Source organism: Haliotis cracherodii, unplaced genomic scaffold (assembly GCF_022045235.1).
Source record: "Haliotis cracherodii isolate W230 unplaced genomic scaffold, xgHalCrac1.p SCAF_9, whole genome shotgun sequence".
Taxonomy (NCBI): domain Eukaryota; kingdom Metazoa; phylum Mollusca; class Gastropoda; order Lepetellida; family Haliotidae; genus Haliotis; species Haliotis cracherodii.
Window position 1 is genome coordinate 8,761,636 of NW_027266343.1, and position 16,718 is coordinate 8,778,353.

Consider the following 16,718-nt stretch of genomic DNA (forward strand, 5'->3'; position numbering starts at 1 on the left):
TTATGCGCTTAAAAAAAGAGCGGACTTGATGGGAGATATGACGTTAGCCACCTGAGATTGTCTGGTGGACACGGTTTAACCTTACTGTGCCCTCATTAGGCACACGTAACTGGAATCTCCGTGTCCACAAGAAACTACGAAGTTTACAGTTAGACCATTTTATCCCTATTGGAAACACTTTTTATATACACTTTTTAACGAGTACGGTTGGAGAGAAGATAAAGCAGAACTTCATACAGGAATGGAGTAAGTCGGTCAGACAGGAGGAAAGTAGACATGGAACAGGAAAGAACAAGCTCCGACTTTATCGACATTTTAAGACAAGTTTTGAAGTTGAACGGTATTTACAGTTTCCCCTACCCCGGTCTCACCGCCGTGCTATAGCTCTATTCCGCTGTGGTGTTGCCCCGCTCCGTGTTGAGACAGGTCGCTACAATAATATACCATTGAATGAACGGGTGTGTTTTAACTGTCATGAATGCGTGGAGGATGAAAGCCATGTTTTATTTCATTGTCCTTTATATAGAAGAAGAAGAAGAAGAAGAAGAAGAAGAAGAAGAATATTTTATTATAGTGTCACCCGCTGTACATATAAAATGACAAGGCAAGAATGTAAAAATTCAGCGGCCGGCCAAAATGGCCTACGAGACACTAAAAGACTCATAAAAACACTATTTTATATATGTACACACCACATTTAATAGCAGTTATTAAAATAACATTCATAATATTATCCCCCATACAAACATCCTATATACACACAACCACATCCATTCCCACATCCAGGTCTTCACTCACAGCAGCTTACGCAAACCACGCAAACACACCCGCACATTCAGACACACCCAAACCCTCATTGACATCACTTCAATCACATCCGAACCCTCGCTCGAACCCTCACCGTCACACATCACTCTCACACACACCCTATTTCTTAAACACACCCTCACCTGTATCCGTTCCCGCATCCACACCAACTCCCTCATCCGCACCCATCAACCCTGTCCTCACTCGCATCCACATCCCTCCCCGTCTCCACAAAAAAGAAGCACCAACCACGCACAAAGACACCAACAAAGTAACAATCTACCGCCGCATACACACACTCCCTCCCAACGACACCCCCCCCCCCCCCCCCCCCACACACACACACACCCACCCACACCCACACCCGCGACAACATGAAACAAGCACCCATCACAACCCCTCGGGCCAGCCACCCATCACAACCCCTCGGGCCAGCCACCCATCACAACCCCTCGGGCCAGCCACCCATCACAACCCACAGCACCCCCACACATCAACCCTACAACACAGCAAAACATGATAGATGATAAGAATTATCACACGTACACAACTACCCAGTTTATTGTTTTATATATTTTCTTCTCCGATACATTGTGAAGATTAATGCAGCAAGTGGTTTAACCAGTTCGTCGCACTGCATTAAGAATACGGTTTGGTCTGCCGGAGACATGGTAATAAACGAGGGGTTAATAAGGGATACTTTCTGCCAAACATTAAGTCTTAGATCTCTATAACAGTCACACGTTACCAAAAAGTGAACTTCATCTTCAACAGTTTGGCCGTTACATAATTTACAGACGCGTTCAGAAACAGGGGTTTTCGGGCGTGTATAACGACCTCTTTCTAATTCTAAGGGTAAAGTTCCACAGCGAAGTTTAGCTAAAGTGCTTCGCCGTGATCTATCCAGAATATGACGTACATAAAATGAAACATTCAGTGTATTTTTAAACAATCTAAACGTTCTAAGCTTATTGCCTGTAGTATGGCCAGTGTCATTCCAAACTCCACGCAACCAGTTTTCTCTGTCAAGTTCTATCAGTTTTGATTTCAAAATTTGGAAATCTATATTACCAATATTATAGAGATCCAAAAATGGTAGATCAAAAGAACCAAACATTCTTACAACTCTGCTGTCCCAGGACTTTCGGTATGACAGAGACCAATTTCTGATACGAGCTATAATTCTCTGCGGGGGAGCTGAATTCAACTTCTTCCAGAAACGCACAACTTCGATTTTATGTTTAGTGATAATCGATGACCAACCCATCTCCCCTCTTACAGCCAAATTAGGAGTAGTTTTTCCTACACCCAAGAAAAAGCGACACGCTCTATTTTGGATGGCATTTATGCAACTAAATTCTCTGGTTCCCCAAATTGCTGCACCATACGTTAAGATAGGTTGTACAAGATTGTCATACAAAGTACTGAAAACATCATAGGTCATTCCTCCAACTAATTTAAATTTACTAATAATTACACTGAGGGCTCTTCCAGCAGATTTAGCAATTTGTTTAGCTGTGAAATTTAAATCTAGGTGTTCCTGGAGCCAAAGTCCCAAATATTTATATGCATTACAAATTTCAATATTCTCTCCTCCACAGTGAAAACTGATACTGGAACGCGTAACAGACTGCTGTCTATAATGGACAATTTTAGTTTTTTTTGTATTAATTTGAAGACGCCATCGTCTGCACCAGTTATCAACGCAATTTAACATTCGTTGTAATGAGTGCTCGTCGCCGGCTATAAGAGCAATATCATCGGCGTATAAGAGTAAACTAAGCATAGAATCATCGCCGAAGTCAACACCACAGTGCAGGTCATTAATTTCCTCAACCAAGTCGTTAATGAACACGGAAAAAAGTGTCGGTGATAACACACAGCCCTGCTTCACTCCACTGTACACAGGGAAATCCTCTGTCAAGTATCCGTTAAGGGACACACAGGATCGAGCGCCATCATATAACGACTTCACTGCAGAAAAATATTTTCCGTTAACACCAAGTTTAAGTAATTTGTACCAGAGACAATCCCTGTTTACTCTGTCAAACGCCTTCATTGCGTCTATATAGCATACAAATGTAGAGCGTTTTTGAGATTTCCTATTATTAATAACAGAATATAAAGAGTATATATGTTCTACAGTGTTCCGCTTTCTACGGAATCCATTCTGCTCATCGGCCAAAATAGTATTACGTTCAAGCCACTTTGTAAACCGTGTGTTTAAAATGTCAGAATAGACTTTACAAGGTACTGATATTAAGGAGATCCCACGGTATCCAAGTGGGTCTCGGGGATCGGCATCTGGTTTCAGGATTGGTGTAATAATACTATGGCGCCAAACATCAGGACAGGTATTATATTCAAAACAAAAAGTAAAAAGCCTCAGTAAAATGTCCACACAGGAACTATTTTTGAGCGCTTCTGCAGGTTCTGCAGGTATATAAAAACATTACTGATAGACTTTTAACTACGTGTACGAATCTCTGTGCTACTTTTCAAGTTTTATCTGATGTTGATAAGTTCTGTTTTATTATGTCCAATGATGATTTGTTGTTTCTAACGGCCAAAAACCTGCAAACTTTAACTCGAAAAACGCAAGAATATTTTATATAATGATTTACCTTCGTGATATATTTTACCACTTATAAATTCTACTTGTATTTATTTTTATGTGACCTCGTCTCTCATAACTCATACTGAGTGATTCTGTACTTTTATCTATGTTCTATGTATATATGTATGTAGTATGTTGTACAGAAGTGAGACATAAATAAACAATTGTCTGTCTGTCTGTCTGCCCTCACCCTGGTTGTTGTTGTCGTTGTTATTGTTGTTGCAGGTGAACTCTGTTCAATTAGTATATGAAATGCCCAAAAATGTGAACTCCAGACAATAATAACCTGAGAGTAAATCCACGTGCGTCTGCCTTTCCCCTCGTCCATCTTCGAAATTATTATATCATGCCAGAGTTCTGAAATTCAGTTACAATGTTGCTGAACACTAAAATCTGATGGACGTATTGTGCAGAACCTGTTTGACACTATGGGTTCCAGGACCACTAATATTGGGAAGAGTGGCACTCTGAGCTGAAAAAGTTTGGTCCTAACCGCCCGAACAGCTACAAGTTTGTAAGCTTGTAGACATCATTAAGAAAAAATTAACAGTCCCATGCTGAGACCTTTCTCAAAATTCAGGCCGGTGGCAGGCTGCCAACAAAGAGAAGAAAGTATCACAACCCCGACACAAGTGTGCTCAGTCAAACAATGAACTTACGCCCGGCAGAAAACAACTCCAGTTGAGTTATAATTATTTTTAATGGAAACCGTATCTTAATTTGTTCTTGCACTGTATCATATCGTGTATTTCATCTGTATATGTGTAATGTGTATATGTATAAATGACTACACTTATACCGCTTATTCTGCAACTGACTATAATTAATCATCATATTATTGTCTCTCCATTTACCATGGCTGACTGCACTAATAGCCTTTTAACAGTGGACACCAATTTCAGTATACATGTAGGCTTTTTGTTCAAAAAGGTTTATGCAGGAAATTATATGTTACAATTAATTGTGTACTAATTACATGTTTGAATGTTATCAGATTTGCGTTCTGAGATACGGTGAAGTAAGCATCTTCTACAATTAACAACACATGTATATATAAAAATACAAAACTCACTGTCGGAATTTTTCGTGGAAATCATTCGATCAAGTAAAAATGACTGCGTGACAAGACGAATAAACTATTTATACCCTATAAAAGAAACTGCCTTATTTTAGGAACAGTGCTATAAGAGGACATGTGAAATTTCTAACAAGAAGATAACCTGAAAATCATATCTGTCGGAGACCTACCAAATTACCAAGTTTTATCATTACTATATTTATTACAATGCAAATAATTTAGTGATACATTTTTCAGAGGAGAGGGCATACACACAGGTATATTGCTTCCGTGTGTGAATGCAGGTTGTACTTTGCATCTCAGTTCTCAGTTTCATACCGGCTGTATATCTGAATTTGTATATGGAACCATGCGTACAGCATGACAATTACTTGCTATTCGTCAGCCTACAACACACATAACACGGTCAAACAATTTTGGGCACCGCTTTTGCAAGTTATTTAGTACAATAATGTTTTATTAAAATCTATTTCAATTTGTGTTCACCATTTTACCTATTCCATGCATATTTATGTTGCTACATCTTATTGCTCATGTTGCCAACGTATTATAAAACACTTTAATGTTTCTCTGTCCTAATCTAACGTTATAACATTTCAGGTCATTACCATCATCTAATACACAAGAGATGATACCAAGACATATTTTATTCGGTTTTATGGTCTATGCGGTCTTACAATTGATTTTATTTGTCTTTAAATCTTATGTCTAGAACATATTTTCACAAACAGGGCTGTTAGCTGATATAAGGGAGGTAACATCCAGTTGAATTCCCAGTTGACGTACTTACTTTTTTTAATCAAATATGAGGACTGTATACGACTTACGTTTGTCTCTTAACGACGTTTCTACAATTACTATTTTGAATGAGCCGTTAATATGCCAGTTGTGACAGGGATGATAGTATGGTAGCTGTAGCAGACAGATTGACAGTCGTTGTTACGTGCGTCACTAGGTTATTAGTACGACATTGACCTCGTTGATTGGTACTATACTTTGAGGATTTCTGTGGCCAGTTGCGGACGTAATTCAAACTCCTTCCACACTGACACCGCATCAAATATATTTGCGTACCGATTACATAACTCTTATGGACAGGGTGGTGTGGTAGATCGTAATTGACCGAGAGCAGGTATTGTAGAATCACCTGTAAATAAGGCCGACACAGAATAAACGTAAGAAGGCTGTTTTTTTCTGAACTGTTACCATTTTCATACCAAAAGTAACAATGCATTTGAAAGTTGCTTTAGTGTTATAATATTCACTCAAGTTTTCCTCAATCGCCTGTAAACATAACTCTCTTTGGTCAGTTCGACACCACATATAATTAAATAGTTATTTCGAGATGTCGTTAGAATGTGAGATATTCAGCCAGACGTCATGCAATGAGAGACGAATCGGTTTTTGTTTCCATTAAAATACGCACACGCGTACCTGTATATTGCATACCTAGTGTCACTTAATTTCCCAGTGTGATGTATCAACGGGACATAAAATGGGAAATGAAAAAGAAACTAACTAAACTTTAATGTGTTGGAAAATAACTCCAATGAATTGGTGTACACGCACATGAATTCGTATGATAAACTGTCAAAACGTTTTGAGAGGTAAGGCCGGTTTAATTAAAGATCGTTGCAATATGTAAACAGGTGAAATTTGTAATACTTCTGTAAAGGAAACATCCAACCAAAGGCCCTTTTTAAATAGTAATGTAATGATATAATATAAAGTATATTTCACATGATACAATATACTTTGCACACATGGGCGAAATATTTTAATAACGCCATAAAATAGTTGAATTAAGTTAAAATGAGTTAAGTTTCGTGTCATGATACTTGAAAGATATACATATATGTATTTGCGAAACAAGAACGTGAGTTTTAAGTAAAGGAAAATATTCTCGCCAACTGGCCTGCCCATGGGCCAAACCCTTTTCTCGCCCATGGGCGAAATATTTAAAATCGCTATAAAATAGTTGAATTAAGTTAAAATGAGTTAAATTTTGTGTCATGATACTTGAAAGATACACATATATGTATTTGCGAAACAAAAACATGAGTTGTGTAAAGGAAAATATTCTCGCCCATGGGCCTGCTCATGGGCCTACCCATGGGCCAGTCTTCGCCCACGGGCAGGCGCATGGGCGACATAGTGTAAGTATTGAGTTTTTGAACCTTTTTTTCATTTTTTCTTCCTTGGTATGTTCCCATGAAAACAGAATGTTTATTTTTGTAAATACCTTTGACCGAGACTGGGCAAAGACCGTAGACTTTTGGATTTCCAGAATTAAAATGGGACGTGTTGGTCACTATGTATTATATCATGCATTATTAGTTAATAAAATACCATGACATGTATTGCGACTAACATATGCCAGCAACATTCCCATTGATGATATGAGCTGCTAGACAAGGAGCATAATCAAAACAGATGAAATGATCGAATCGTTTGTCCAGCTTACAATGGGAGGACAGCCTAAGATTACGCTGGTAAAGGATTCGAACTCAGGATAAATAGATCCTTCCACGACAAATTGAGGCAAAGTTTTCATATAGATACATGACATTACTTGGTCTTTTAGGTACATGCATCTAATTTCGATTTCATCTTTGAAAAGAATTTCCAAGTCAGTCGTTAGGCCTGTATGGATGCCATGAAGCCATATACATAGACGTGACGTGACGTGCTTGATACGCCACAATTGCCTGTTTGCTATTTTAGTTACTATACCCAAAGTCTCCTGGCGGTCACACGATAGATTTAATATGTCACGCAGAATATTTCATGAATAGGAAAGGATGAATCTCACTATTGACAAAATGCAACTTCGATTTTGCGCAGTTTGTTTTGAAAGTGTAGTTATCTTGACGATGCACATTTTGTGTTCCCTGTGTTACATTCACACAAAGCAGGTAGTGTGCAGAGGACGCCCATTCTGGTACCTCCTGAAACTGAGTCTTTGATGCATAAAGATCGATCGTATTGTGTTTTCGTTTGTACGTGATATTATTTGTCAAAATGAGATGAACTCCCATTTATTTAGTAGGGTATGTTTTTCATGTATATGAATGCACAGACCTTGAGCAATGTACATGTATATAGGCACTGAATGTTATATTGCTAATGTAATAATTAGTGTGAGGGGAACTTCCATTATGCACAATTTAACAACTACGAACATCACAAGATTATCTGATCAAGACTCAGTTGTATACATGCCGCCGTGGCATGGCAGGAGAACTAATCACTATTCTTATCCTAATTCTTACCAACAACGTCATCACCATCCTTATCTTGATTCTCATCAACAACGTCGTCACCATCCTTATCTTGATTCTCATCAACAATGTCATCACCATCCTTATCTGGACTTTCACCAACAATGTCAACACTAACCTTATCTTGATTCTTATCAACAATGTCATCACCATCCTTATCTGGACTCTTGCCAACAATGTCATCACCATCTTTGTCTTGCCTCTTGCCTCTTGCCAACAACGTCATCGTTAACCTTATCTGGACTCTTGCCAACAACGTCATCACCATCCTTATCTGAACTCTCAGCAACAATGTCATCACTAACTTTATTTTGATTCTTATCAACAACGGCATCACCATATTTATCTTGATTCTTACCAAAAGCGTCATCATTATCCTTATCTTTATTCTTACCAACAGCGTCATCAATATCCTTATCTTGATTCGCATCAACAGCGCCTTCACTTTCCTTATCTGAACTCTTGCCAACAACGTCATCACTAATCGTATATGAACTCTCACCAACAACGTCATCACTTTACTTGTCTTGATTCTTCCCAACAGCATCATCACCATCCTTATCTTGAATCTTCCCAAACAGCGTCATCACCATCCTTAAATGGACTCTTGCCAACAACGTAATCACTTTCCTTATCTGAACTCGTGCCATCAACATCATCGCCATCCTTCTATTGATTCTCACAAACAATGTAATTACTATCCTTATCTACACTCTCACCAACATCGTCATCACCATCCTTATCTACACTCTAATTAACAACGTCCTCACTATTCATATCTACACTCTCCCCAACATCGTCCTCACTATATATATCTACACTTAAATTAACAGCGCTATCACTATCCTTATTTACATTCTCACTATCAACGTCACCACTATTTATATTTACACTCTCCCCATCATCGTCCTCACTATACATATCTACACTTAAATTAACAGCGCCATCACTATCCTTATCTACATTCTCACTAACAATGGCATCACCATCCTTATCTGGATACTTACCACCAACGTCATCTCCATCAGCATCTACACTCTCACCAACAACGTCATCACTATCCTTATCTGGACACTTACCAGCAACATCATCTCCATCAACATCTACACTCTCGCCAACAACGTCATCTCCATCCATATCTACACTACTCTCTCACCAACAACTTCATCACTATACATATCTACACTCTAATTAACAGCGTCATCACTATCCTTATCTACACTCCACTAACAGTGTCCTCTCTATTCCTATCTACACTACACTCTCACCAATAATGTCACCACTATCCTCATCTACACTCTCAATAACAACTTCATCACTATACATATCTACACTCTAATTAACAGCGTCATCACTATCCTTATCTACACTCCACTAACAGTGTCCTCTCTATCCCTATCTACACTACACTCTCACCAATAATGTCACCACTATCCTCATCTACACTCTCAATAACAACGTCATCACTATACATAACTACACTCTAATTAACAGCGTCATCACTAAACATATATACACTCTCAATAACAACGTCATCACTATCCTTATCTACACTCTCACTAACACCGTCATCTCTATCCCTATCTACACTACACTCTCAGCAATAACGTCACCACTATCCTTATCCACACTCTAATTAACAGCGTCATCACTAAACATATATACACTCTCACTAACAACGTCATCACTATCCTTATCTACACTCTCACTAACACCGTCATCTCTATCCCTATCTACACTGCACTCTCAGCAATAACGTCACCACTATCCTTATCCACACTCTAATTAACAGCGTCATCACTAAACATATCTACACTCTCACTAACAACGTCATCACTAAACATATCTACTACACTCTAATTAACAGCGTCATCACTATCCTTATCTACACTCTAATTAACAACGTCCTCACTATTCATATCTACACTCTCCCCAACATCGTCCTCACTATACATATCTACACTTAAATTAACAGCGCCATCACTATCCTTATCTACATTCTCACTATCAACGTCATCTTTATTCATATCTACACTCTCACTAACAACGTCATCACTAAACATATCTACTACACTCTAATTAACAGCGTCATCACTATCCTTATCTACACTCTAATTAACAACGTCCTCACTATTCATATCTACACTCTCAACAACATCGTCCTCACTATACATATCTACACTTAAATTAACAGCGCCATCACTATCCTTATCTACATTCTCACTATCAACGTCATCTTTATTCATATCTACACTCTCAATAACAACGTCATCACTATACATATCTACACTCTAATTAACAGCGTCATCACTATCCTTATCTACACTCTCATTAACACCGTCATCTCCATACCTATCTACACTACGATCTCGGCAATAATGTCACCACTATCCTTATTTACAGTCTCACCAACAACGTCATAAATATCTTTATCTACAATCATAACTATAAAGTCATCTCCATATATTCCTGTCTATACTCGTACAAACAACGTCGTCGTCACCTCCATCCATATAAACATTCTCACAACATCGATATTCCTACCTACACTCTCACAAACAAAACTATCTCCATCTATATCTACAAACCCGCAACAAACCCAGCACCATACCGTTCAACATTAGCGAAAAACAGCGTTGGTAACGCTAAAGCACTAAGAATATATGCTCGTAAAGTTTGAATGTTGTGAGTGTTCGCGATAGTGTACATGTATGTAAGGTAGGGCACTAAATACGGTAGGAAAGTGAAATTCACAAAGAAGTAAAAAAAACCTCTGAGCACCCTGCCTCCAGCTAACCATTGCCATCAACGTCATCACTTTCCTTATCTTGATTCTTCCCAACAACGTCATCATTATCCTTATCTGGATTCTTCCCAACAACGTCATCACTTTCCTTATCTGGCCTCTTCCCAACAACATCATCACTATCCTTATCTGGACTCTTGCCATCAACGTCCTCACTTTGCTTATCTTGATTCTTTCCAACAACGTCATCCCTTTCCTTATCTGGCCTCTTGCCATCAACATCATCACTTTCCTTATCTTGAATCCTCCCAACAACGTCATCACCATCCTTATCTGGATTCTTCCCAACAACGTCATCACTTTCCTTATATGAACTCTTGCCATCAGCATCACCACCCTTATTTATACTCTTCCCAACAACGTCATACATATCCGTACATCTTGAAAGTTACCAAAATGCGTCAGCGTTAGCCAGACTTGTAACACGACATAAGAAATAGTGCTTCGCTATAGCACAATGTTTTGTTCCGAATGGTGTGTCTGTAACAGTATTAACTGCGCCGCTACCAATATCGTGTAGAAAACACTCGAGCAGACTAGGATGGTGTAAACCTCACTGAAATCGATGCCGACCCTCAACAACTTATCTATCTTATATATAACCAGTATCATGATCCAATCCCGAACTATTCAATATGTTCCAAGTGTTTCACTGGGAGCAGTACCGCCAGATGAACACGATATCAATGTGCAGGCGAATTCATGTAAGATCAAATCTTTTCGTCATTGTTCATTGTTCCATACTTGTCTATACATCATCCAATAGACATGTACACATGAACATGGAATCTTTTCTCTACTGCATGGAAACCTGTCGCGTTCTTGCCCTTACAAAAACAAGCGAAAAGTATCAATATTTACAAAAACGCGGCAATGCGAGATATTTTGACCTTGAACAATGTCGCATTGACGCCCTTTGCTAAAACGACCAAATATACAAAGCTCAACTGCGCGACAGCGTGACAATGAGCAAAATGTCACGTTGTCGCATTTTCGCACTCTCGCGCTTTGGTTGATTTTGACACTTTTTACCTATTTTTGTAAGAACGACAACGCGACAATGTCCCCCTTCTATACCACTGTGATATAAACATTGTCAAAAACAACACTGGCAAAGTTATATAGTTTTTTTCTGTTTTATTGTTTAAAAATGAAATAAAAGAAAAAAACATGGAAAAAATATGTGATGTGTCATCAATACATGACCAGGTAAAGTGGATGTGTTATTGTTTGTGGGACAGCGGACAGGGTTGCCTTTCAGGGATGCTGGCATCTTCTAGAGGCATGTCAGCTGCAAACGTCCAACAAACAGCCAAGGACAAAGTTTCCGAGCTATCAGCGCTGCTCAGTAATAACCCCCTCGTCTTCCTCGTCCTATTAATAAATGAAAATAATAATTACGAATACGGCAATATAGTATAAATAGTGTTGCATTTAAGTGAAAATAGTGGTATAAGAAGACTGTGAAACTTATGGCAGCACACGTATGGTACATAACCATGTATGGACGATCCTTCATCGTCTTGGGACATTTTTCAGTTTAGGTCCCGACGTCCATAAGTGAAAATGTGTAGTGTAAGTAGGGTCATTTTGGCTGCTACATTGATATAGCGCCCAGAGTCGTACACAGCAATGATCATGACTATCAAGAGTGAACATCTAAACATTACCAAAGAATACCGTTACTTCTTTGAATAAATATTGGGATTGTTGATACTTCTCAGGTCGGGTATGGTGCTGATAAACCAAGAAAACATAGTCAGGGACCAAAACCTGCAAATCGAATTGCAATGTCTTTAAGTTGGAAGTTTTTTGCTTCAGCAAAACAAAAGATACAGGTGAATGTGGGCATACCGTAGTCGCCGAAATCAGGGGAGTCACGGCCGTAGTCTCCATAATTATCGTTGTCATAGCCACCATATCGTCCTGGGCCTCCCATTCGGCCATATCCGTTGTCGTAGCCGTCATATCCGTCATAACCGCCGTAGCCACCTCCGTAGCCACCGCCGCCACCGCGGAATCTACCCATGCCACGACGCCCAATCCCGCGGTGCAACATGGGACGGCGGAAACCCATGAAGGCATCACATGTAGTCAAGGCAATCAGACAAAGGGCGACAATCACTGTTGATTGCATGGTTGGTAATATATTTGATCTGAGAAAGAAGAAGGTCACCGATAATGATGAGTATGTGACTCCAAAATGAATGTGAAGGACGAGGTTTGTATGTTATTTAGCGCCGCACAAATCAATATTTCAGCTATATGACAGCGATCTGTAAATAATCGAGTCTGGACCAGACAATCCAGTGATTAACACCATGAGCATCGATCTACACAATGGGGATACAATGACATGCATCAACAAAGTCGGCAATTCTGACCGCCCGATCCCGTTAGTCGTTTCTTAGGACAAACATAGTCGCCTCTTACGACAAGCATGGGTTCCTGAAGACCTTTTCTACCCCAGATCTTCACGGGTAAAAGCACGAGGTAGGATAAGGAACCGTGTTTCCCTTCTGAAATAGTGACATTATAAATTTGCATGGACATTACTATACACGTGATAACAGTAAGTGTAAAAAAAATAAAAAGTGTAATTCCCATGAACATAGGCAATAACATATTGAAACAAGACAATTAAATTTGATTTACCTGATCGAAATGGAACAGATACCACGCAATAAAATTCTCCATCCAAATAAGCTGCCTTCATACATATTTTTAACATTCGTTTTCGGTTTTGAACGTGCCAAAATAAACTGCCGGAAAAAGAAAATATGTACTTGAAAATTTGACCAAAATATTACAAACGTTATCTAAACCTTACTGGGCTGAACACAGAGAGCGAAGCACTGCAAGCTAAAGGCCCAGAACACAACTACGATATACGTACAAAATACATCACCATTGAATAACCATTTCTTGTTTGTTTCCTTTTAGCCACCTTCAAACATGGGTGTATTTCTAAATCATAGTCAAAGGTTGGTATAAACGACGGACGCGCGATGTCAACAATTACACAGTCAAAACGAAATGGCCGTAGAGTGTTGTTTAAATAGTTCAGTCCTCTTTAAGGATGAGCCGTATACGTGTCGTCGTTCAGATCAACATAGACGGAGGCTCTAAGAACCGAGACTATACTTGTAGACTGGTCTTAATACAGAAGGAAAAGAAATATTGAGGATTGGTACAAACATTATTTTCCGTAATTTTCATTGAATAAGGATTCCTGTAATACCATTACTTTTTAAATTGTTTCACATTACCAAATACCATTACGAATATTCTTCTATACATGTAAATTGTGAGCTCTATTGTTCTCAATTCGTAACATGTCCAGTTCCTTGTCTATTTCTTCATCACTTCAAAACTCTTGTTTAGAAATACTTGCAAATAGACATGCCAGTTGACTTAGTTTATCTCACATCAAGCTGATTCTGCTTACCTTCAGATGTGTGTCTTCAACGATGGAACACCAAAGATATGATAGCATTGACAATTTTCGATTATATTTATACCAAAATCTTGAACATGAATAGTGTAGATCGTTGTCGTCACAGATGTCAATGATTGAAGAAGCAATAACTCTTGGAGTGACAGTGCACTGTGTGTGAGGCAAACCATTGTTCCGTCATCATGGCTGATTGATGATGGTCAACTTCCGTCATTGCCCCCCGGCCTCCAGTCAATGACGACCTACTGTGTGACATCACATCTTACATGGAAGTCACGATTTATATGTTGCTTTGGTAAGTGTGCTGGTCGCGACGTGATGTATATCATGTGCTATTATATCAAGACAGTTTTGTATGAAACAGTTTTCTCTTCCATATCCAGATGTGTCGAGTCACGGCACCTGTGACGATGAAGGTTAAAGCGCTAAGAAATATCATTTTGAAACTTGATGAATTCACTTTTCTCTAAGCGAATACTTTGATTTAGTGTAAGATTATTTGAGCACGCCGTGATTTGTGTGTGAAATCAAGCTATATGAAATTAAAACACAGCGGCAACCGCGAAGTTCTCAAGTATAGTCGTGTCCGTTTGAATGTTTGATTTTAGAAAATGCTAGGTTCAACTGTATTTTGGACTATCGCCAGTGCCAGTTACGTATTGTCGTCTCTGCTTACGTTATTTCGCCTCTCGCTCAATACCTATTCAACACATTGGCACTTAAATACAGGTGATGACAATCGATGTGCGTGTTTCCTCAATGAACAATTCAGCTGCAAGAAACTGATTCTCAACATAATACACGTGTGGATCTTCTTGTCAAATATCATGTTCATATATGTCATCGAGTGCCCTGCCAGAGTTCCAATATTCATGAGTGTCGCATCCAGGCATCCTTACTCTCTGGTCAATGGATCAATGTTGTTATATGCAAGGCCTCCGCAAAGCTTTCAAAAGTTTAATGGTAAACATGCGGAGGATAATGTGACCAAACTGATGTCGGATGCAATTCCAACATCCATATGTTACAGTCAATGTGTAAAATTAGTCATTTTGTAAAATGATGGAAATATAAAACGCCAAAATATTTCAGTTATTTTACAAATATTTTTGCCATTTATTATATGATTTTTTTATGCTCTATTTCATTAACCATTGACTGATATGATAGAAAAAAAAAGAAAATGAAGGTCAATGTATGTTTTAACTTTGTTTTGCTTCTAATCCTAGACCTGAGTCATTTGTGATGTTTTTATACCCTTTTGAACTGCTTAATAACGTTTAGTCAATCTGAAGGAAAAATATTTTAAAATGAAAGAAATATCTGACGTTTTGTAAATGGCCTATGTAAAATGTCAGTCATTTTGCACATTGCCTGATTTTACATATTGACTTAACATATATATGCTTGACTTTGCTTTGGGGGGGGGGGGGGGGGGGGGGGTGGGGTGTCTTCTGAGTATGGCAAGGGTTTTGTCGATGTTTACACTGTCACTGAGACAGGCTGAAATTAGTCCTGGCTTAACGCTTTATTTTTTATTTATATTTTTTTTTTACATTAGGTGCCACGATTTTACACCAGACTCTACAGGACCACGTGGCTGGTCTAAATGAGAAATATAAATGAGAAATTGTTAATATTCATAATAATGCTAATGGTGTGAATGTCTTAAATATTATCACTGAATTAATAGCTTCAAAATCTAAAATGTATATATCAAGCATCTACATTTTATCAATATGTAATGCAAATGTGAAAAGGTAAAATTAGATATTGGGTTTTATGTATATTGTCCATTGAGATCTGTTGATAGCTTCAGTAAAATTCAGTTCAGGTTAGTTCCAACTGAACAGAATGGTTTGTGAAGAATGTTTTTAGAGTTGTTCTACTCCTCCGTTTTCGATGGGCATTCTTTCAATACAGAATTGCACGTTTCATCATACATGTAGCCTCAAACATCACTCAGTGTACCAGCAAAGTGGCAAAACCTGCGTCATTTGAGGCATCCGTCATCCATTACACTGACACCATGTAGATGTTATACCACAAAGCGGCTTAATGCCAACTCACGTACCTTCATGCAAGATTGTCTTTCGTGGTCACTTGGAAATTGCATGTCATCCTGCATCCTGCACATATATATATATATATATATCGTTATAACCGTAGTTCGTTATAAGCATATATACAGCTTAATACAGCTAATTATCGGGACCAAAAAAGTAGTTCGTTATATCCGTCAGTTCGTTATAAGCGTGTTCGTTATAACCGTAGTTTACTGTATTTGTAAAGTAACAGTGCAACATTAACGACTGAAATGACAAATCTATTAATACATCCTAGAGTTCAATTTGGGTTTCATCAACTGGATAAACATTTGTTCTTTTTCCAGTCTCAGCTGCTTGTTACTTGTATACAATTTATAAAACGGAAAAATAGTAAATTTCCCGTTTCCGCAATCATCAATGTGTTTGCTGACACCTAAGCATCGAACATTATGGTCTCTAATCTGCTGTTTGTGTACAGTGACTCTATCTTTTAATTCCATGCCGGTTTCACCGATGTAGTTTTCGCCGCATCCCGAACATCTCATAACATACACCACATCTTTGCTGCGGCAGTTCATGTCGGCTTTCACATTGAAACCCTGGCCATTTGCAAAAAAGGAAAGT

General features: G+C 38.6%; 1 protein-coding gene across 1 annotated transcript; it reads right to left on the minus strand.

Moving 5' to 3' along the window:
- Positions 1-10,575: 10,575 nt before the first annotated feature.
- Positions 10,576-10,959, minus strand: LOC139451688 (uncharacterized). The gene has a single exon (XM_071233006.1). The coding sequence runs from the start codon at positions 10,957-10,959 to the stop codon at positions 10,576-10,578; it is 384 nt and encodes a 127-aa protein (XP_071089107.1).
- Positions 10,960-16,718: the final 5,759 nt, after the last annotated feature.

Coding starts and splice junctions, on each gene's coding strand:
- LOC139451688 (XM_071233006.1), bottom strand. CDS start 10,959: ATGTATGACGTTGTTGGGAAGAGTATAAATAAGGGTGGTGATGCTGAT.